Source organism: Astyanax mexicanus, chromosome 13 (assembly GCF_023375975.1).
Source record: "Astyanax mexicanus isolate ESR-SI-001 chromosome 13, AstMex3_surface, whole genome shotgun sequence".
Classification (NCBI taxonomy): Eukaryota; Metazoa; Chordata; class Actinopteri; order Characiformes; family Acestrorhamphidae; genus Astyanax; species Astyanax mexicanus.
The window spans coordinates 50832196-50856117 of record NC_064420.1 but is presented as its reverse complement, the minus strand read 5'-3'; the positions used below and the strand labels follow the sequence as shown (position 1 = coordinate 50856117).

The 23922-nt window shown below is 39.9% G+C and overlaps 1 protein-coding gene across 3 annotated transcripts in view; it reads right to left on the bottom strand.

Annotated features, from left to right (window-relative positions):
- Nucleotides 1-23922, bottom strand: part of LOC103042003 (cadherin-4) — a 626601-nt gene that overhangs the window by 121392 nt on the left and 481287 nt on the right. For all 3 annotated transcript variants that reach the window (XM_049463121.1, XM_049463120.1, XM_049463122.1), the window contains 2 exons: nt 17302-17519; nt 5793-5972 (listed from right to left, as the gene is read on the bottom strand). In XM_049463121.1, the coding sequence (XP_049319078.1) occupies nt 5793-5972; nt 17302-17519 (398 nt within the window). The remainder of the gene's footprint in view (nt 1-5792; nt 5973-17301; nt 17520-23922) is intronic.

Below are 23922 nucleotides of genomic sequence, written 5' to 3'. Positions count from 1 at the left end.
CCTCAGCAGCTGTACTGCACTCTCAGCTCCAGCACCTCTCCACTGCATACGGAGGAATTTACACTAAAGCTCCTCCCAATAAAACTCACAGTAAAGCATCTCATATATACTGTAGGTAAACACACCATTCAACACACACACAAAAAATAATAAACCATTTAAAAATGATGAGTTTCTTTGATTTTACCAAATTAAAAACCTCTGGAATATAATCAAGAGGAAGATGGATGATCACAAACCATCAAACCACCAAACTGAACTGCTTGAATTTTTGCACCAGGAGTAAAGCAGCATAAAGTTATCCAAAAGCAGTGTGTAAGACTGGTGGAGGAGGAGAACATGATGCTGAGATGCATGAAAAAAAAACGGTGATTAAAAACCAACCAGGATTATTCCACCAGATATTGATTATTTCTGAACTCTAAACTTTATGAATATGAACTTGTTGTTTTCTTTGCATTATTTGAGGTCTGAAAGCTCTGCATCTTTTTTGTTATTTCAGCCATTTCTCATTTTCTGTAAATAAATGCTCTAAATGAGAATATATTTATTTGTAATTTGGGAGAAATGTTGTCTGTAGTTTATAGAATATTTAAAAAAAAATCATTTTTTTTTAACAGTTTTGAAGAACAGGGTGCAAATAAGGAGGAGAATTATCAAGTATACAGACAAACAGATATAGAACTACAGTCTGTAAATATTATACACAGTGAACTATATGGATTTGGATTTGTATAATTTGTGTAGAAACAAGGAGATGGTACACCCATCACAATAATTACATTATAGACGTCTCGTTCAATAAATGGACATGACCTCAATCATTTTAATAATGGTCATCCATATCATCCATATCGTGTTTGCACTTACAAAATGAGGCAAGGTCTTTATGCCAGTCCAACGCGAGCCAGCTGGGACAGACCGGGGCTGCAAGTTTATTGTCTTTAATTTAATTCTAGTGTAATTCCTTTGTTATAATGTTATGTTATCATTATGTAAGCGACATTTAATGGTCTTAATGGTCTTGCCAACAATATAATTTATCAAAATAATTTCTGGGACAGCATATCATTTCAGTTTTCATGACAGGCCTAGTAGCTGGTCATAATGTTATGCTTGACTGATGTACAGTAATGCATATATGTTAGTTTTTTTTTTCCAGTATTATGCAGCACAGTACTGTAGGAGGCAGAAGTGCTGTGCGATATGAGGATAAATATTGTGGGGATGATATAAAAGTGTCTATCCTGCTACTTACCTTCTATCGTCTCTATCGTTTCTACAGTAATTTCATCAATTATTAATGCAAATATATAAAATAGGCTATGAAGAAATGTATTGGCGTGATCACTTTGCATAAACTCAGTTTATATAAGTGATAATAAAGTAATCTTCACAAAAAAAAAAGCTTCATAATGTGTTTTTTTGCGACGTGACGCTGCTTTACATTATGTGATATATATTATTTATATATATATATATATATATTTATTGCTGCACTAAATGGTAGTAATTCTCATTTGTGAAAGTTGGGTTTAATGTCACTTTGAAATAAAGTTGGAAAAAAAGTAGGCAAAGATATTATTTTGTCATATTTTTCCAAGGATATCTGAAAACATACTTAAATGTGGTATATCATGATATATATCGTTATCGTGATATAAAAAAATCTATATAGTTTGGTATATGCTGAACAGTTATATTTCCTGTAATCCCAGAATAAACAGTACTATTCAAACACATTTCATTACAGTTTCACTTTAATGCAGGGGTTTACCGTTGGGTTTTATTTATTAATTCATTTCTATTACTTGTTTTATATATTTTTCTCTTTACCATTTATTCATTGTATGTAATAAAACACATATTGATATTACTATTAAAATAATTGCTATTATTACTATTTACAGTAGTGGTAGTAGTGTTATTGTTGTGCGTGTGTGTGTGCATATGAAAATGTGTGTATGCATACATGTGTATAAATAGATTTTTTTTTGTTAGTTTTTTTCTTTCTTTTTTCCTTTTCTTTGAAAATCAATAAACAAATGATTGAAAGAAAAGAAAAAGTTCCATATCGTGATACATTGATGATTTTCCCCATATCGCCCAGCACTAGTGGGCGGGGCTGTAAATCACTGGTTCCGGAGTGTATATAATTTTTTCTGGTTAACTGAAGTTGAAGCGGCGGCTCTTGTTCCAGCAGTCGACCATCACAACTCCACCATAATCACATCAGGGTGACACAGCCTAATCACCTCCAAAGCCTCTTCATTACGAGAGCTAGCGAACCAGGCGGCTAATGTATGCTAAGCTGCTTAGCGCGGGCCTCGCGCGCATTCCCATGAGGCCGTGCTGCAGTCCCGCGGCCGGGCGGCTCTCCGGACGAACCTCTGCGTGAACTGTGGCCGCCGTTACCCCAAAAAATAAAACCACAAAACGGAAAAAAACAACAATAAAACAATAAAAACCAACAAACAAACAATAAACACAGAGTCAATCAGGCGAGAGGGACTCTGAGTAACAGAGCTGTGAGTATTCTGCTGCAGAAACGGACAGAATTAAAGAATTTACTCCCTCAGTAAAGAGAGAGAGAGAAAAGAGGTTTATCAGACTGAAATATAACCTTTCACTGAGCTTCAGGAGAAAAATATAACCAGTATTGATCACCTACCTTTCATATATATATATATATATATCACACACTAACACACGCTCTACAACTCTATATTTACTCTATATATATGTTTACTGGCTGTATTTATTGAATTTATTCTACTATACTTATTAAAAAACAACAAAAAAGCAACAAAAACATCAACCATAATATCTTCAACAAGAGATACTGCACAGAAAACAAGATTTATGAGATTTACTTAATTTTTTGAAGTTTTTTTTCTATTGGTCCATTCATCACTTAAAAAGAAAGCTGGCATTGTAAAAAACAAACAAACAAAAAACCCCACAAAAAAACAAACGAAAAAAAAAAAAAAAAGTATCTATTTTTAGTACTATATTATTAGCAATATATTATTATTAAACCTGAAAACCTCTGAATCTTTTCTAGGAAACATTTTTATTATATTAAAAATGTTCAATATTTCACTTTAAATTCAAATCTTTACCATGAAATTATGTAGAATTCTAAATATTGTATCTAACGTTTGACCAAAGAATAATGCAGCATTCAATTGCTTTATCTTGAATTTAAATCCTTATCATATAACCAAGTGGAATCTCCAATAAATGTCACGTTTTTGCCCTGTCCCTCATCAGCCGTCATGTTTTTTCCCTTCCTTTGTTTTTCATTGTTCAGAGCACATGGCTCTCCCCTTGTCTCCGTTCCTGTCTTTAGTGCTCCCACCTGTATCCATTTGTAGCTCCTCCCCCTCTTCAGTGACAACAGGTGTTTCCCATTGTGTGTGAGTGTATTTATAGCCCCTTTGTCTTCAGTATGGTGTGAGTTCATGTGCGTGCTACACGTCTGTTAGGTTGTGTGGTTCTTTAGGTTTTTTTTTTATTTATGTATTTATTTTTTGCAATAAATCCGCATTACCTGCATTTACGTCCGCCCCCTGGTTCTCCTTGCTATGCACTCCTGACAGAAGAACTCACCTAACCCTGGACGTAGCGGGTAAGCTCCGTGCCCGCGACCCCCGTCGCACCGAAGACAGCGGCAGCAGCGCCGGTCCTCGTGCCAGCGACCCCCGTCGCACCGAAGACAGCGGCAGCAGCGCCGGTCCTCGTGCCCGCGACCCCCGTCGCACCGAAGACAGCGGCAGCAGCGCCGGTCCCCGTGTCCGCGACCCCCGTCGCACCGACGACAGCGGCAGCAGCGCCGGTCCCCGTGTCCGCGACCCCTGTCGCACCGACGACAGCGGCAGCAGCGCCGGTCCCCGTGTCCGCGACCCCCGTCGCACCGACGACAGCGGCAGCAGCGCCGGTCCTCGTGCCCGCGACCCCCGTCGCACCGAAGACAGCGGCAGCAGCGCCGGTCCCCGTGTCCGCGACCCCCGTCGCACCGACGACAGCGGCAGCAGCGCCGGTCCCCGTGTCCGCGACCCCCGTCGCACCGACGACAGCGGCAGCAGCGCCGGTCCTCGTGCCCGCGACCCCCGTCGCACCGAAGACAGCGGCAGCAGCGCCGGTCCCCGTGTCCGCGACCCCCGTCGCACCGACGACAGCGGCAGCAGCGCCGGTCCCCGTGTCCGCGACCCCCGTCGCACCTACGACAGCGGCAGCAGCGCCGGTCCCCGTGTCCGCGACCCCCGTCGCACCGACGACAGCGGCAGCAGCGCCGGTCTCCATGAACTCTGTAGCTCTGTGGCTTCCGCCACCACTGCTAAATCCCTGTTAAGATGGCAGCAGCGCCCTCTCCTAGCCTTCGTGTCCGTGGCTCTATAGCCACCTTTGCTATGGAGACAGCAGCAGCGCCCTCTCTTAGCCTCCGTGCCCGTGGCTTTGAGGCTTCAGTGACTTTATTTCTGGTATTACTCGTGTTTAGTCTTATGTTTGGTCTCTGTTCCCCTCTCTTGTCCTGTTTTTCACTTTTTCGGGTTTTCCTGTCTCTCTCCTTACCGGCGCCTGGGTTTTTTTTTTTGTTTGTTTGTTTTTTTTATGCGCCCCAGGAGTTGCGCATTTGGGAGGGCCTACTGTCACGTTTTTGCCCTGTCCCTCATCAGCCGTCATGTTTTTTCCCTTCCTTTGTTTTTCATTGTTCAGAGCACATGGCTCTCCCCTTGTCTCCGTTCCTGTCTTTAGTGCTCCCACCTGTATCCATTTGTAGCTCCTCCCCCTCTTCAATGACAACAGGTGTTTCCCATTGTGTGTGAGTGTATTTATAGCCCCTTTGTCTTCAGTATGGTGTGAGTTCATGTGCGTGCTACACGTCTGTTAGGTTGTGTGGTTCTTTAGGTTTTTTTTTTATTTATGTATTTATTTTTTGCAATAAATCCGCATTACCTGCATTTACGTCCGCCCCCTGGTTCTCCTTGCTATGCACTCCTGACAATAAATCACCTAAATTTGAATATGTACCAAGAAACACTAAAGACTCTCAAATATTAGTATTTTTTTTATATTATTAATTGGACAGAAATAAATGTTGTGATGTTTTAGAAGCTTGTAAAAACAATGTTTTTTTTTTTCCAGGCAGTGCGTAATGCAGAATGGTGAATCTTAATTTTTTTAAATTAAATATGTACCAAGAAAATCTAAAATATATATTTTTTTAATTAAATCTGTAACAAGAATCAGAAAAGAAGCTAAAATCTAAATGTTTAAATTGAATATCTACCAAGAAACATAAGAATCTAAAATATATATTTAATTAATCTGTACCAAGAAACACTGACCAATCCAAAATATATATTTTTTATTAAATATGTACCAATAAACAGTGAAGAATATTAAATACAATTTTTTTTTTATTAAACATGCACAAATAAACAATGAAGAATCTAAAATATATATTTTTAATCTAATATCTACCAAGAAACACTGAAGAATCTAATATATATATATATATATATATTTATAAATTGAACAGAAATAAATGTTTGACGTTTCAGAAGCTTGTAAAAACTATATATTTTTTCTTTTGGCCAGGCAGTGTGATTTGCAGAATAGTGAATCTCAAACTTACTTTTTATTGTATATCTCTGACTCTATAATTAGTATTATTTTCTGTATCTATTTGAGTAGTTATTTACAGTGTGGTCTATATAACAGGTGTATTATTTCTCTGTTGTGTTTTTCTGCAGGATAATAATAAGGTGAATAAGAGCAGGACTCACGCTGACGAGCATCTGAGGGAAAGGTCCTCGTGAGTTCTCTGGGACGTTTATGGGGGGGATGACCCAGTCTCTCCTCTGCCGCCGCAGCCCACCCGCTCTGGAGCTCCAGCGGCGGGGGAATCTGATCACCGCCGGTCCCTCGTCCTCCGTCCCCGTCTCCGTATAATTACCTGTCACTTCCTGTGGACATAAAGCAGGACAGAGGAGACGGGGTGAGACAGGTGATTCAGGTGATTCAGGTGAGTAGAGGAACAGCTGTGATGATAAACTCCGCCCACTAACAGACCAACGCAGACGCCTCCCTTCACCTTGTCAGTTTTTACAGTCGACTATAAAAAAAAAAACACTTTACACTCATTTTTTTAGGATTTACACACCTGTCTTCAGAGTGCAGGGCCAGAGCGCTCACTCTACGGCCCTGTCCCATTTCTCATTAGTACCCTACCCCCTAGTTTTCAAGTGGCTCCCTTTCCCTAGGAAGTGATCCATCAGACTATGAAGAAACACATAAAGAATCATGTAGTAACTTAAAAAAAAACAGTGTTAACCCTCCTGTTCTGTTCATTTGTCAGGAACAGCAACAGTGTTTTGCATGTTTAATTATCCAAAAGATGCTTAAAACCAAAAAAAAATTACATATAATATAATAATATTTTATTACTAACTCCATTACTAATTATTCTACCAATATTTTATCATATATTTTAGTGCAGTGGAGTTTCTTACTTGTAACAGGTAATAATACATGTTTAAACTTTTTTTTTTTTTAATGTTTTACTACTTTATTACTTTTGAAACCCACATATAAAACCCTTTTAGTTTTACATAATATTGAAAAAAATGCATTGGAATTTTAATTGCAAGTTTTAGTTTTAGTTTCACATTTTGCAGGGGGTGGTTAAAAATATGTGAGAAGAACCATTTGCATGTTAAGTGTTGATTACACTGATTAATGCAAGCAGAAGAAGTTAAATAGTGAAAAGAAATTACTTTTAACTATTCTTTCTAGATCTTGAAACTTTAAAACAGGTCAATTTGACCCAGAATATAACAGGAGGCTTAAACAAACCAAAATACTCTTATTTGGGAAGCTGGTAACTCTGATGATCTCATCCTGTACAACAGAGGAAACTCTCGCTCTCCTATCCTTTCCTGGAGCAATCCTGATGAGTGCCAGTTCCATCCTTATAATGTGTTTTATAGTATTTTCAGATCGACTGACCTTCATTCCATTTCTTTAAGTTTCATCAATGTTCATCTTTATTTAGTTGAGTAGTTGTTGCTCCTCATAACCTGGATTATAACATTACTCAAATATTCACTATTCACTGTATACCTGTAACTCTACCTCTTCACTACTTTACTTTAACTGATGCTCTCAAACACTTTATTAAGAGACAAGAAATTCAAGTAATTAACTCTTGATGAGTTCAGCACAGCTGTTAACTGAAAGCCTGAATTCCAGGAGACTCTACCTCATAAAGCTGACTGAGAAAATCCAGCAGAGATGTTCAAAGGAGGTTAAATTAAAGAAAAGTCCTCTCTGGACAGTAGAAACAGTAGGATAAACTCTTTATAATACCCTTAATTTTAACAGATACAATGAGAATGTGCAGCTGGCCGATACTGTATCATATCATATACAGTGTAGGTATGAATTATAGTAACTGAATTTATCTATCCTCCTCCCACATCATCTCCCCCTCTCTCTCTATTTCCCCAATATCTCTCAATATATATATATATATATATATATATTCTCTTTCTCCCTCCATCTCTCTCTATATTTCTCTCTCTCTCTCTCTCTCTCTCTATATATATATATATATATAGTACTAGAAAAAAGGTTGCAGGGTCATCTCCTTAATAGCTTTTCAGCATTCCTCGAGGATTATAGAGAAAGAGAGAGAGAGAGAGAGAGAGAAAGTGTGTGTGTGAGTGTGTGTGTGTGGGGGGGGGGTCCTCAGGTCCTCCTCACACTCAGTTACAGATAGACAGAGCGAGAGACTCAGAGAGAGAGAGAGAGAGAGAGAGACTTACAGAAAGAGAGAGAGACTTATAGAAAGAGAGAGAGAGACTCATAAAGAGAGAGAGAGAGAGAGAGAGACAGAGAGAGACTAATAGAAAGATAGAAAGAGAGAGAGACTCACAGAGAGAGAGAGAGAGAGAGAGAGAGAGAGACTTACAGAAAGAGAGAGAGAGACTCATAAAGAGAGAGAGAGACTCATAAAGAGAGAGAGAGACTTATAGAAAGAGAGAAAGACTCACAAAGAGAGAGAGAGAGAGAGACAGAGAGAGACTAATAGAAAGATAGAAAGAGAGAGAGACTCACACTAAGTTACAGAGAGAGAGAAAGAAAGAGAAAAAACTCACTCACATTAAGTGAAAGAGAGAGTAAAATAGAGAGAAAGACAAGAAGAGAAAAGAGAGTAAGGGAGTGATAGAGAGTGAGGACAAGAGAAAGTAAGAGTGAGAGAAACATGGTAAAAGAGAAAGAAAAATAGATTGAGACAGATAAGTAAAGAGATATAGATAGAGGCAAGAAAATAAAAAGAGAAAGAGAAGAAAGAGAAGGAAAGATAGAATGACTGAGATGATGGAGATAAAGAGAGGCAAGAAAAGAAATAAAGTGTAAGAGAGCGATAGAGTGAGGGTACCAGAGACAGAGAGAGTAGGAGAGAGAGAGGTAGAGAGAGAGATGGAGAAGGAGAACAGAGAGTTATATTAATTCAGCGATATTAATTCTGATGGAGATGAGAGAGAGGAGGAGGAGGAGAACGAGGGATGATCACTTCTCATTTATTCTCAAATCCTGATATTAATTTCCCCCAATATTATAATTAACTTTCCCTCAAATAGTGCAGCTCAATATTCACCCAAACCCACAGAGCGCAGGAGAGAGGGAACAAACAGGAGAGAGAAAAACGAGAGAGAGATGAAATCGAGGTGCCTGAAGAATAAGTGGATGAAGAAAAGGAGGATACCGGTGAAGAGGAGGGATTAAGAACAAAAACAGGATGATGATGAAGAAGATGAAGAAGAATTATAACAAAAAGTAGAGGAGGATAAACAAGAGGATGAAGAGAAGAATGAAGGAGAAGTGGAAGTTAAGGAGAAAGAGAAGAGAAAATGATAGCAAAGAAGAAAAAAAGGAGAAAAGAGGATAAAGAGTTAAGAGGCGGATGAAGAATTAATGCTAAAAATGAAAGGAGGACATGTGAGAAGAAAAGAACAAAGAAGATGAAGAGGAGCATGAAGGAGGGATGGTAGTAAAGGAGAAGGAAGTGAAAAAACAGGAAAAGACTGAACAAGGAGACGAGAGAGTAAGATGAGTAAGATGAACTATGATTTGTAGAACGCTGGTTTGAATCCCTGTTATGCAGCTTGCCATCAGCTGCCGGAGCCCTGAGAGAGCACAGTTGGTCTTGCTCTCTCTCTGGGTGGGTACAGTACAGTAGATGGTGCTCTCTCTTTCCCCTCATCACTCCTAGGGTGATGTGGATCAGCACAAGGCTGCGTCTGTGAGCTGATGTATCAGAACCGAGTCGCTGTGCTTTCCTCCGAGTGTTAGCGCTGTGATGCTACACAGCAAAAAGTGTAAAAAGAGGCGGAGTCTGACTTCACATGTATCAGAGGAGGCGTGTGTTGGTCTTAATCCTCCTGGTGTTGGAGCATCACTAGTGATAGGGGGAGTCCTAATGAGTGGGTTGGGTAGTTGGCCGTGTAAATTGGGGAGAAAATGGGAAACAAAATAGAAATAAAATAAAAAAAACATATATATATATATGAAGAAGTGGAAAAAGATGAAGATGTTGAGGCAGGTAAAGGGTGAAAAAAGAAGACAGGAGATGAAGATGAAGAAGAGGATGAAGCAGGGGTGGGAGTAAAGGAGAAGAGAAATAAGAAAAGACGGTGAACAATGAGACAAGAGAGAGTAAGAAGAAGAAGAAGATGGGAAGAGAGGAAAGGAGGATTAAGATGAGAAAAAGAATGAAATAAACAAAAGGAAAAGAAGGAAGGAGAGGAAGATGAAGAGGAGGATGAAACAGGGGTGAAAATGAAGTAGAACTGGAAGTATAGGAAAAGGAAGATAAAATTAATTTACGGCAAAGAAGAAGAGTGAAAAATAGAGTTGGATAAAGAGGATGAAGAAGTGGTAAAAAAAAGGGAGATGTTGAGGCAGATAAAGGGTATAAAAGAAAGAAGAAGACAGAAGATGAAGATGAAGAAGAGGATGAAGTAGTGGTGGGAGTAAAGGAGAAGAAAGAGGAGAAATAAGAAAGGACAGTGAACAAAGAGACAAGAGAGAGGAAGAGGAAGAAGAAAAAGAAGAGAAGAAAAAGAAGATGGTAAGGGAGAAAAGGAGGATTAAGATGAGAAAAGAATGAAATAAGCAGGAGAAAAATTATTAAGGAGAGGAAGATGAAGAGGAGGAGATTGAAGGAGTGGAAGTAAAGGAGAAGAAAGAGAAAATTAAGCGACAGCAAAGAAGAAAAGTGAGTTGGATAAAGAGGATGAAGAATATGAAAAAGATGAAGATGCTGAGGCAGATAAGGGATAAAGAAGGGTGTAAAAAAAGAAGACAGTAGATGAAGATGAAGAAGAGGATGAAGCATGGGTGGGAGTAAAGGAGAAGAAAGAGGAGAAATAAGAAAAGACGTTGAACAATGAGACAAGAAAGAGTAAGAGGAAGAAGAAAAAGAAGACGGGAAGAGAGGAAAGGAGGATTAAGACGAGGAAAACAATAAAATAAGCAACAGGAAAAGAAGGAATGAGGGGAACATGAGGAAGAGGAGGATGAAGGCGAAAGAAGAAGAAATTGTTCTGGTAACTTGGATATTCTAAATTGGCCAGAAAATGAATAAATAATCTTGTAAATTTAATACAATAAATTGATTTGGTGTGTATATATGTGTAAAATGTGTGGTATGTACGTAAGTTTGTGTGTGTATAAATGTGTGTATGACTGTGCCCAGATATGGATTGCCACTGTATCCTGGGTAAATGCTGTAGTGCTGGATGCAGTTCTCCAGGTGTGCAGTTGTTTCCGGTTGAGAGTACTCTGTGCGCTATTGGCTGCTGCTTCTCACCGGTGTGTGGATGAATGCTGAATATAAATGGTTGTGTGTAAAACGTGTAAATTGTAAAGCGTCCTTGGGTTTTCTAGGAAGGCGCTGTATATAAGCTGAACTTCATTTATTCAAAAACTATTCTCTTTCAAAGTTAAACGAGTGCTGGATGTTAATCTACACAGATTTCCCTCCTGAAAACTGTTTATTTGGGTGAGTAAAGTGCTTACGTTTATTTACAGTAAGCTTAGGTTTCTAATATTGTGACTGAAATAGCTGAAAATAGAGGCCACAATGCTACGTAACAAAAATGACTGATCCTGAAATTTCAGTAATTCCTGGTGATTGAATGATTCAGTATCAGCAGGTAATGAGTGGAGTGTAAAGTAGAGATCACCACTCATTAACAGAGATTGAGTGTTTAGGCACTTTGGTGCGTGTAGAGTGTTTATTATCACAAGTGCTGAGAGCTGAAGGGTCCGAGTGGTCTGGAGTGGTCCGGGGGGGTCCGGGGGTCGGTGGTCCTGCAGGCTGTGTGGTTTAATTACAGCAGAGCTGGGTGTTGGCGGTGTTTCGGGGAGGGGGGCTCTCTGATGTGGATGAAGGTTCTGCTGGAGCTGCCAGAGAAAACAAGGCTTACAAGCGATGTTCATTAGACAGACGTCCAGAGGGAGCCGGGTTCAAGGCTGAATTAAGGGTCGGAGTGTGTGTGAGAGTGTGTGTGTGTGTGTGAGTGTGTGTGTGAGTGTGTTCGCCGTTGGCATACGGTGTGTGTGTTCTCCCGGGAGGAAGTGTCATGTTCAGTTTCCTCCACCCCGCCGCCGCTTCAAACAGCAGGTAGCGTGTGAAGTTCAGGACGTGGGGAAGAGACAGAGTGACAGCAGGTGGATCCAGCGCTGAAATCTGATTGGCTGAGCCACGTTTGATGTCGATATACACACACATTACAACCGCAAATGAGGCAGTATGGAAAATACACATTCTAATATCAATACATTCCTGCATTTGAGTGCTTCAACCAAAGCTGTTTAAAGTTATGGCCGCACGGTGGTTTAGTGGTTTGCACGTTCACCTCCCAGCACTGGGGTCTTGGGTTCAAGTCCCTATCTGAGTGGAGTTTCCATTTTCTTCCTGTGTCTGTGTGGGTTTCCTCCCACAGTCCAAAAAAAAAAAAAAACATGAAGATCAGGTAAATTGTATTCTCTAAATTGCCCTAAATTGCTCTGGTGTGTAAGGATGTGGTATGTATGTATGTTTGTGTAAAAGTGTGTAAATGTGTGTATGATCGTGCCCAGATTCCAGATATGGATTGGCACTCTATCCCGGGTAAATTCTGTAGTGCCCAATGTAGTTCTCCAGGTGTGCGGTGGTTGTTTCCGGTTGAGAGTACGCTGTGCGCTATTGGCTGCCTTCTTACCGGTGTCTGGATGAGAGCTGAGTGTAAATGGTTGTACGTAAAATGTGTAAATTGTAAACTGACCTTGGGTTCTAGAAAAAGGCTATATAAGTTGAACTTCACTCATTCTTTAATTTATTCAAAGTATCTCTATTCATTACTCTGTATGTAGAAGTATATTATTGATACTAGAGTTTAAAATACTTTTGTAGAAGTAGAAGTATCAACTCATGCTTTATTGTTTTAACACATGTAAATGTTTTAACACTAAATGTTTACAACACTATAACAAATCTTTACCCCTTAAATAAAAAAGGGGAGAGAGAAAGAAAAAAGATTATTTTAAAAATTAATATATATATATACGTATATATATATATATTGCTTTACTTTTGTGAGTCTGGAGGGGAAAACAAATATTTTAAAGGAATTAAAACTTTGCAGAGGGTAACTTATAAGGTCACTGTTTCTTTTAACACGTGTTAAATCTGTATTCTCTAAATATATATCCTCCTGAGACCCTGACTTAAGGATCTAACAAGCAAAAAACAATAGATTTTTTTTAAATTAGAAATTGTTGTTTCTTTTAACATTTAAGAACTATCTTTGACCCAGTAAGTCAAAAAAAAATATATATATATATCTTTCGACAGTGAGCAGAGCTAAAAAACATAAGGAGAATAGTTTCTGACATAAAATCGGACGAGAGTTTTGTATCTGGCCCATGTTTGTCTGAACTGGCTGTAGAAACTTTTGACTGGGATTCCCACCCTCTTGATTTCAATCAATTGAGTGTTGAATGTTGTCATGCGGCCACTAGATAATACAGCAGTGTGTTCATATGAGGCCAAAGGGTTAAAGTTCTGCAAAATTATTAAGTATAAAGTTGCGGAGAAGCAGAAATGTGATGTCCTCATATGAGGACGCAGGGTCTCAAGAGGATATATATAAATGAACAGGCCCCAAATATCATAAAAAAGAGGTTTTACCTTTAATGGCAAGAGTATTTTTTTCTAAGGGCAATATTGACATTAATTCACATAACCATTTATCTATATCTACGACATTTATTCTTTTACAACATATACAAGATAGAGCAATAACCATTTTATCTAATAATACACCTATATCTAAAAACTGCTGTTTTCTTTGTCTAATTTTGTAATTCATTGAATACAGATCCAGTAGCAAAAAAGGTGCTGAACCCAATCCAGATGGTTTGGGGTGAGCTGGAGCACAGAGTGAAGAAGACAAAGGAGCAACAAGTGCTAATAAACACCTCTGGGAACTCCTTCCTTCCTTCAAGACTGTTGGAAAACTTTTCATTTCAGGTGGCCACCTTTTGAAGCTCATTGAGAGAATGATGCCAAGAGTGTGTAAAGCAGTAATCAGAGCAAAGGGGGGCTATTTTCTATTTCAAAGAAACTAGAATATAAAACATGTTTTTAGTTATTTACTTTTTTTATTAAGTATATAAAACTCCACATGTGTTCATTCATAGTTTTGATGCTTCAGTGAGAATCTACAATGCAAATATCAGTCATGAAAATAAAGAAAACACACTGAAAAATATATTGTATATACAGTTTTAGTAGAAGAGGAGGCCGACATTACGATATACAACATTTTTGTGTTTCTTGTCTTAGTGAACCCCCTTCCACACACACACACACACACACTCTCTCTCTCTGCATCCTCTATCTACACAGGAGGAGGAGCGCTGTGAGGAGCGACTGCTGGATCCCACTGAGACGCCAGCTGGATGGGCTCTCTGCAGCTGGACCTGCTCTGACAGATGTGCACCTGGCTGGATTAAACGGGTGAATCTCTGCTCACAGCAGGCGGGGACGGGTCGGGAACGCCGCCAGAACACACAGGTCCCGGCTGGAGGGGAAAAAACCCAGTAAAGGACTCCCCCGAGAGAAAGATTAGGGGGAACGGCCGGGCGAGGACGGATAAACGGAGGTACGGATGAAAAAGCACACAGCCCAGGTGTCCGGCCTGCTGGAGAACAGGGAGGCGGGAGGGATGTTCGGGTGAGAAAGGGGAAGGATCTTGGCAGCAGAGAGTGTGTGTGAGTGTGTGTGTGTGTGAGTGTGTGTGTGTGCTGGCACACCATCAAAGGTGGACATGAAAGTGAATGAGAGAATAAGAGAAGGAACAAGAGGGATTTAGAGACATGTACAGGATTTCAGCTGCAGCCATATTCACACACACACATTAACACTACAGTGTGTGTTCCACAGTGTATCTGCGGTGTGTTTTCACACATTTCTATATAAACAAAAGTGTGTAAACACTTCTGTTCTGCTGTGTATTACTGTGTGTGTGTGTCAAATCCAGACCACAGTACCCTCAGCAGCCTCCAGAAACGCTGTAATACAACCCAACCCAAACCAAACCAAACCAAACACAAGCTAAACCAGCCCAACATAACAGAAAAGAACTCCATCCAGACCAACGGAAACACAATTCCACTTTACCTGATCCAATCCAACTAAATAATCTAGCTCACTCCAAACACAATCCATCTAAACACAGCCCAAGTCTACCCACACTAATCTAAACCCAATCAAACACAGCCTAACTCAGCCCAAACCAATACCAGCACCATACATTAACTTGATCCAAACCAATCCAATGAATGAACCAACCAATTCAAAAACACAGACCAACAAAGAAGAATCTAGCTCAATCCAAACACAATTTCTCTGCTCAAACTAATCTAAACACAGCTCAACTTAACCCAAACAAATCTAAGCACCATCTAACGTAATCAAGACCAATCTAAACCCAACTAAAGTCCACTTGAACCAATCCAACAGAATTCAAACCAACCCAAACAAATCAAACACAATCTAACTCAACCTAAACCAATCAAACTAAACAATCTAGCTCATTCATAACACAACCGAACACAACCTTTCTCAACCTAAACCAATCCAAACACAAGCCAAATAAATCCAAACACAAGCCAAACCAGCCCAACATAACAGAACTCGATCCAGACCAGTGGAAACACAATTCCACTTAACATGATTCAATCTAACTGAATAACCTAGATTACTCCAAACTCAATCCATCTCAACTCAAACTAATCTAAACACACAGCTCAAGTCTACCCACACTAATCCAAACACAACCTAACTCAGCCCAAACCAATACCAGCACCATATATTACCTCCAAACCCAATTATAGTCCACTTGAACCATTTAAACACAACCTAAACCAATTAAAAACACAGACCAAAAAAGAAGAATCTAGTTCAATCCAAACACAATTTCTCTGCTTAAATCTAAACCAATCCAAACCTAATTAAACAAAACTCAAATCAATCCAAAAACACATACGAAGAAAGAAGAATCTAGCTCAATCTAAACATAGTATGACTGAAAATGAGCTTATCTATGCTTAACCAAAAGCCAACAATACAAAACATTGAAAAAAATATCAAAATAACAAATCAAACCCAACCTTACAAACTGAACCAAACTAAATGCATTTAACTTTATATTAGATCTATATAAGGGTATTTGTATGTTTGTAATGCAAACTTCCCTTACTCTCTCAACCTCCCTCATCCTCCCTATCTTTCTCTCTCTCTCTCTCTCTCTCTCTCTCTCTCTCTCTCTCTCTCTCTCTCTCTCCCTCTCTCTCTCTCTCTCTCTCTCTCTCCCTCCCTCTCTCTCTCTCTCTCTCTCTCTCTCTCTCTCTCTCTCTCCCCCTCTCTGTCTCTCCCTCTCTGTCTCTCTCTAAACAGAGTTGACAGCAGATCAATTCTGGGTATTTTTAGACTCACCTGGGTGGCCTGAGAAACTCAGTAAATAAATTACACCCCCTGCACCCGGGCTGCCAGCCGCCATCACACAGTGTGGCATGAGTGTGAGTCTGTGTGGGTTTATCTGGCAGAACCTTCAGGACCCACAAACACTTACCCAACTACACAACTCCTGTATTCAAACACCACAACCCACAAACACCACAACCCACAAACACTAACCCAACTACGCAACACCTACACTCAAACACCACAACCCACAAACACCTCAACCCTTAAACACTTACCTGATACACTAAAACTACCCAACTACGCAACACCTACACTCAAACACCACAACCCACAAACACCTCAACCCTTAAACACTTACCTGATACACTAAAACTACCCAACTACGCAACACCTACACTCAAACACCACAACCCACAAACACCTCAACCCTTAAACACTTACCTGATACACTAAAACTACCCAACTACACAACACCTGAACTCAAACACCACAACCCACAAACACCACAATCTCAAACACTTACCTGCAGCACTGAAACGCTGATACACTAAAACTACCCAACTACACAACACCTACACTCAAACACCACAACCCACAAACACCTCAACCTCAAACACTTACCTGCAGCACTGAAGTGCTGATACACTAAAACTACCTGACTACACAACACCTACACTCAAACACCACAACCCACAAACAACCCCAACCTCAAACACTTACCTGCAGCACTGAAGTGCTGATACACTTAACCTACCCAACTCCTGCATTCATAAACAACACCACCCACAAACACCTCAACGATGAACAACGAGAATGATGGTGATGGTGTTTGTTGGTGGAAAGTGATGGTGTTTGATGATGGAAAATTATGGTGTTTGTTGATTAATAAAGGTGTTTTTTGAGGTGGAGAGAATCCAGACGAGCTGTACTGATGTGCTCTGGTGATCCAGTATAACACTGCTTTAGTCCAGTGGAGGAGTGGGCGGGGAGAATCCATAGGATTTTGGGCTCTTGCTCATGAATATTTATTACATGCAAACATATCGCCTCTGATTGTTATATAATGTCATATGTTACTTTATAACATGTGTAATAATGCCCTGCTAAGTGCAGTTCAGCCACTGACCTAGTCTTAGAGTCTCTGTAAAACACCAAATCCACCGGAAATCCTATTTAAACCTGTAGTTACACACAGAGATGGGTAAGAGAGGCAAAGTAGATTTTATTGGAGGGAGATTTTTAAGAACTCTTACCTGTGGACGTTGCAGCTGCACCTGTACGGTGGTCTCCCAGGTGTGTGTGTTCTCCGCTGTGTGTGCGGTCACTGTGAATCTGACCGGACTGGTCAGACTGGTGAAGACGTTTCTCAGAGTGTAAACAGAACCATCCGGATCCACCCTGAACCTGGAGTCACTGCTCACCATCCTCACCTTCCTCACACCTTCATCACCATCACACCCATTAAACACCACTGCAGAGAGAGAGAGAGAGAGAGAGAGAGAGAGAGAGATTTAGTTAAAAAAGTATAAATCTAGTCAACACAAAATTCACACAATAAAATAAAAACACAAATATTATAAATCAAACAGAGTAATAAAAACTAGAAAATATATATTTTTATTAAGAAAACAGAATGGTTGTGAAGCTCAACCACCAGGCCGTTCTTGGTATTCCAGATGGTTGCTATGGTGATGTTAAAAGGATTAACAAGAGGTAGTTTTGGTATTTCAGGTGTTGCTATATTGTTGCTATGGTAATTCAGTTGTTTTTTGTGGTGATGCAAAGGGGTTGCTAGACTGTTGGTGGTTGTGGTGTTTGCAATCGAGTTGTTAAGTGGTTGCTAAGTTATTGCTCTGTGGTTACTAGCCTGTTGTTGGTGTTTTCTATGTGGTTGCTAGGTGATTTCCATTGTATGCAAAGTGTTTGCTATTGTGATGTTTAGTGGTTTCTATGGTTGTGTAGCTCAAGCACCAGGCAGTTTAGATTTTCAGATTTCCAATAAGGCTGGGTGCAGCAGCATTCGGATTTTAAGGCGCACTCACAATTTTTGGGAAAATTTTAAGTGCATTTTATAGTGAGAAAAATACAGTACCTGGATAAACAACAACGTAACTAAACAAATAACCATTTCAGAACCACCTTTTAGGTGCTACACAGTAAGATCTACAAACGGTAAAATAACTATTTTACCCAGAAAAGGAAGAATTTAAGTGTGCAAATTGTTTCTCCAGAAGAACACTGGAATAAAATCTACTTTTTTCTTATTTTTTCTCATTTTTTGAGTGTGGTTCAGAATTCTTAAACAGGAAGTTACAGCAAATGTACAGACCTAATTTCAATTCCATATAGACTAATATGTGTAAATAAATAAGTTAATTTGAAGAAGCATTACACTAGAAAGGAACTTATTATTATTATACAAATTATACAAATTATTAAGTTGATTGTTGATTTTTACATCAAATTCATAATCCTCAATTCATAAGGTCTTTTAATGATAAATAATGATAATGATAAATAACACATTTAATATATAATAGAAATCTATTAAGGTTTATATAGGTTTATATAATAGAAACCTATTTAGTATTTCTTTTTCTATATTTAAACTATCATATGTAAATTTGTATATATATGTTTTATTTTGTTTAAATAGCAGATGTGTATCTACTTTTGTTGACCCATTTATTTTATACTCTTCGCACATTTTCTTCTATTGTTTATGCTGCTGTAACAATGCAGATTTCTCAGAGTGGGATAATAAAAGGCTCTTTTTTTATCTTAACTTTAGAATTTTAAATAAACATGTGTCTCAGTACTTCTGTCTGTAGAGTAGAACAGGTAATTTGTATTGAGGTGAGCGGTCAGCGCTGCTCTGGTTAATAGAGACGCTCTCTGCTCTCTGATTAGCCGGCGGCTCCCTGCAGTAATTAGCCTGAGATCATTAATTAGCACAGTTATTAACGAACCTCCGCTCTAACGAACGCGAGCAGCGCGAGAGCGAAACCCGATCCGGCCGGAGCGAGTCCGAGCGCCGGCGCGACCGCGGCCCAACGCTCCCCGCTATCCGTTGCAATTAGCCGCTAATATGGTGGAAATTAGCATGTGGCGTGAGAGAGAGCGCCCTTTGCCATCAGCCTCGTCTCCCGGAGAGAAAACACGGCAGGTAATGAAGACACAGCGAGAGTGACCACCGCCGGCACCAGCCCCGCCCCCCCCGCCGAAATACACAACAATCAATACCGGCACGGGAGCGGACGCTCGGCACACGTGCAGATCAGCTGCGTGACCTAGTTAGCCACGCGGCGCGAGCCACCGACCGCTAACGAGCTCCAAACTACCCTCATCCTCTCACTAATAAACCAGTTCACCACTACAGCAGGGGTTTCCAATAAACTGGCCATCATCTGAGCGGAAGCACAGGTTAGACTTGTAGGGTGTTTCCAATAAAGTGGCTTGTTTTAGGTGTTTCTGATATAGTGGCCACATTTAAAAGCAGGAGGTAGGTGTTTCTAATAAAGTGGCCAGTTCTAGAAGCAGAAGGTAGGTGTTTCTGATATAGTGGACAGTTTTAAGTTTTTCTGATATAGTGGCCAGCATTGGGTGTTTCTGATATAGTGGACAGTTTTAGGTGTTTCCTATATACTGGCCAGTTTTGAAAGCATAAGGTAGGTGTTTCAAATAAAGTGGCCAGCTCTAAAAGCAGAAGGTAGATGTTTCTGATATAGTGGCCAGTTTTAGGTGTTTCTAATATAGTGGCCAGTTTTAGGTGTTTCTAATATAGTGGCCAGTTTTAAGTGTTTCTGATATAGTGGCCAGTTTTAGGTGTTTCTGATATAGTGGCCAGTTTTAAGTGTTTCTGATATAGTGGACAGTTTTAGGTGTTTCTAATATAGTGGCCAGTTTTAGGTGTTTCTAATATAGTGGCCAGTTTTAAGTGTTTCTGATATAGTGGCCAGTTTTAGGTGTTTCTGATTCAGTGGCCAGTTTTACGAGTTTCTGATATAGTGGCCAGTTTTTGTTGTTTCTAATATAGTGGGCAGTTTTAAGTGTTTCTGATATAGTGGCCAGTTTTAGTTGTTTCTAATATAGTGGCCAGTTTTAGGTGTTTCTGATATAGTGGCCAGTTTTAGGTGTTTCTGATTCAGTGGCCAGTTTTAGGTGTTTCTAATATAGTGGCCAGTTTTAGGTGTTTCTAATAAAGTGGCCAGTTTTGAAAGCAGAAGGTAAGTGTTTGGGGTGTTTGTGATATAGTGACCAGTTTTGAAAGTAAAAGTTGAGGGTTTCTGATATAGTGGCCAGTTCTGAAAGCAGCAGGGAGGTGTTTCTGATATAGTTGTGACCAATATTAATTAAAACCTTGTGCGATATTATTCACACACTAAAAATTTACCCATATAGACACCCTGCCATTACGACTACGCCACCCCTAATATTATAAACGGGGACCCCCACTAGGTCACTCAACTAAATGAGTACCTGAGCCAACCAAAATTTCACAGGCACAATCAGGATGTCAAATTGCAGTTATATATTTATATATATACTTTTATTTAGAGTTCATGACAAAAATATTTTTTAAAAATAGAAACACTTTAATAATTATTAAAAATTACTGTACCAGATCTGGGTTGAACTACACAAATCTATAACAATCACAGGCCAAAAGAAAATGTGGTCAAGGAATGTCCATACCCACAGAATTCACACACTAGCAATAAAGATCACCACAGCACACACTCTACCACACTACACTCTAATCTTTCCAATCAAACAAAAACACAACAAGCCACAGCAACACCGTAACAAAATCCACAACCCAGAATACTGGGGCAGTCCACACCTTAACCACAAACAAAAGAAAACAAAAAAATAAAAAGGCTTCAATAACAACAACAAAAAAATAACCGGCCTGTGATATGTTATTACAATATTTTACAACAAAAACATACAAATAATTTCAACCATCCAGATCTAGCCAGAGCATTAGTATAGAGAAGAGATAGATAATCACTAAAATGTATATATATAAGCAGTGGCTCAATTAAACAGCTGTATCATATCTTAACGAACAAGAGGAAACTTCACATAGTAAAACTTAAAAATAATTTATAGGGAGGGAGAAAACAGTGGCCCGCAAGCACCAAGACTGCGGTCCCACTCAAACGCCAAATACTGTTGGCATCAAGGCAGTAGAAGCACCCCGGCTCCGTAACCAACGGATATATAGGCAACGTTACGCCAGCTCTAGGTAGCCACCACAGCTAATCGCCGCCACCACACACACCAACCTAGGCGTATAATTCAGCAACACACACGCGCACACACTCTTCAGCTTGCCTCCGGGCTAGTGGCTCCCAACAGTACAGATACGCTAGTTGAGTTCTTCCAGCAACGACAGTGCCACGCCAAACAATTAGACGCCCTTTGTTTTTGCCCAAAGTGGAGGTGAGCTCACCTGGGTGCGTCCCCCTTTATCTTCCCCCTCCGCACCAGGCCCACCTCTTACCTGCGTTCCACTTCCATTGGCCGTGTCCCAATTCACTACTGTCTTAGTGACTAGACAGACACGTGCGTGACTTTTAAAGCTGTTATATTAATGCCATGTTATTAGCCCTACACATTAAGTCAGGCGGTCGGACCATATCTGAACCCTACGAGAATAATCTCCCAGCCATACCACATAGTGGCCAGTTCTGAAAGCAGCAGGGAGGTGTTTCTGATATAGTGGCCGGCTTTGTAAGCAGCAGGGAGGTGTTTCTCATATAGTGTCCAGGGTAAGTGTTATATATAACGCAGTGTAAGTCAGCAGTAAGCCGGTGTAAGCTGGACGCGTGGGTCTCGCTGGGCTGAATAAAGCCCGTGTGGATTTCGCTGATGTCATTCGGAGCGAGAGATTCTGCAACCGGATCTGCTCTCGCGCGGCGGATTGCACTCGTTTTTCTCGCCGTGTTGTCAATCACTAATCTGCTCATTCTGATTCACATCACTAGCCTCGCCACCTGACACCTGCAGCAGGACACAAACAAACAAACAAACAAACCAACACACAGCAGGTGGATAATTACGCTTTGGCCCACAGCAGGATCCGTGATGTATTAGTAATATACCAGCATGTATTGCTGCTGCTTCTGTCCAACTTTATCTCACTTTTCCCAATAACAACAATAACAAATCTCAGAAACACACCTGCATTAAAGCTGCTTTATACCACATTTTACACATTAATAAAGCAGGTAAAGCAAATTTCTATGAATTTATCCCACCTCTACAGAAACACAGTGAAAGTTAGCAATCACCCACAATGCATTGCACATGCAGGATGGAGTGCAGGACTAAACATCCAAATACTCAAAATACTCCCCCACCAACAAATCTTTAATCTATAAAATTAATCAACCAACATGCTGATACAAGTCTGGATAGCCTCCATGCTAACAGCCAGGTTAAGCAGGGTAGATCTGTGCAGCCAACAGACACTAAGACCAAGCACAGCAGGACTGGAGTGGATTAGCCACAATGCTAACAGACCAAGCAGCTAATGCACAGCATGGGTAAAGTGGGTTATCTACAGTATCTCATGGCAGAAAGATAAATATACGATGAATAACGAGCTATTAAATCATTATTTACACAGAAAATATAAAAACAATGACAAACATTACAATTATTTAAGCGAGAGGTTCATGTTATAATGTGTAATATTGGCACTGCTGTTTTGCGGTTGTAGATCAGAACAGCAGTGCCAATATTACACCTTATAGCACTCCCTCGAGCGTATTATTGTGATTATACCACAGTTCCATTATCACTGTTTATTGAAAGATTTTAAAGAGTTAAAGAGGAGGAGAAAGAAGGATCTGTTTGGTTATAAAAACTCCACCAGTTAAAACAGTTCCATTACTGCTCTGTTTGTAGCTGCGCTGTTTGGCTTGTAAGCGCTGCATCGTTGCTAGGTTACCTGTATGTGGCAGAGTAATACATGGAGAGCTTCGGTTACAGTGCATTACCGGCTGATAACGGCACTCATAGAACACCTCTCAGCCAATCACATTGCAGGGTCGGAACTAACTGTGGTATAATAGGATAATAGGAAGTAAGTCAGTGAGAGTGTCTAACTGTAATTAACTCGATATAACATTAGAATAAACTCCAATTAATGTAATAAACATAATATAACAACGCACACACACTCCAACCACATGTGTATTATTAACCTTGGTCGGTGTGTGTGTGTGTGTGTGTGTGTGTTGTTCAACAGCTGTTTGATGATCTCTAACTCAATCCTGTATGTTTACCTGTAGCCATCAGAGACAATCTGCTCCTGCTTAATCACTTTAATTCAAAACACTTTATACACACACACACACACACACACATAGCTAAACACACAACTAATTGCCACTGCTCTTCAGCGATAACGCATTCAGAGCTGGACCGGACTCATATGAACTAAACTGATTTTGAACTGAACTGTTAAATGAAAGTGGACTAAGCTAAATTAAACAGAACGTCTTGGAACTGAGTCAAAATAGATTATTTGAACTGAAATCAAATAAATTTTATTATCCGGAACTAAATCTAAATGAACTGAACTGCGTTGAACTGAACTGAACTGATTTGAACTGAACTGTTTTAAGCCAAACTGGACTGTTTTAAACTGAACTGAACTGCTTTGAACTGAAGTGAACTGATTTGAACTGAAGTGAACTGATTTGAACTGAAGTGAACTGATTTGAACTGAAGTGAACTGCGTTGAACTGAACTGAACTGAACTGCTTTGAACTGAACTGAACTGATTTGAACTGAAGTGAACTGATTTGAACTGAAGTGAACTGCGTTGAACTGAACTGATTTGAACTGAACTGGAATGG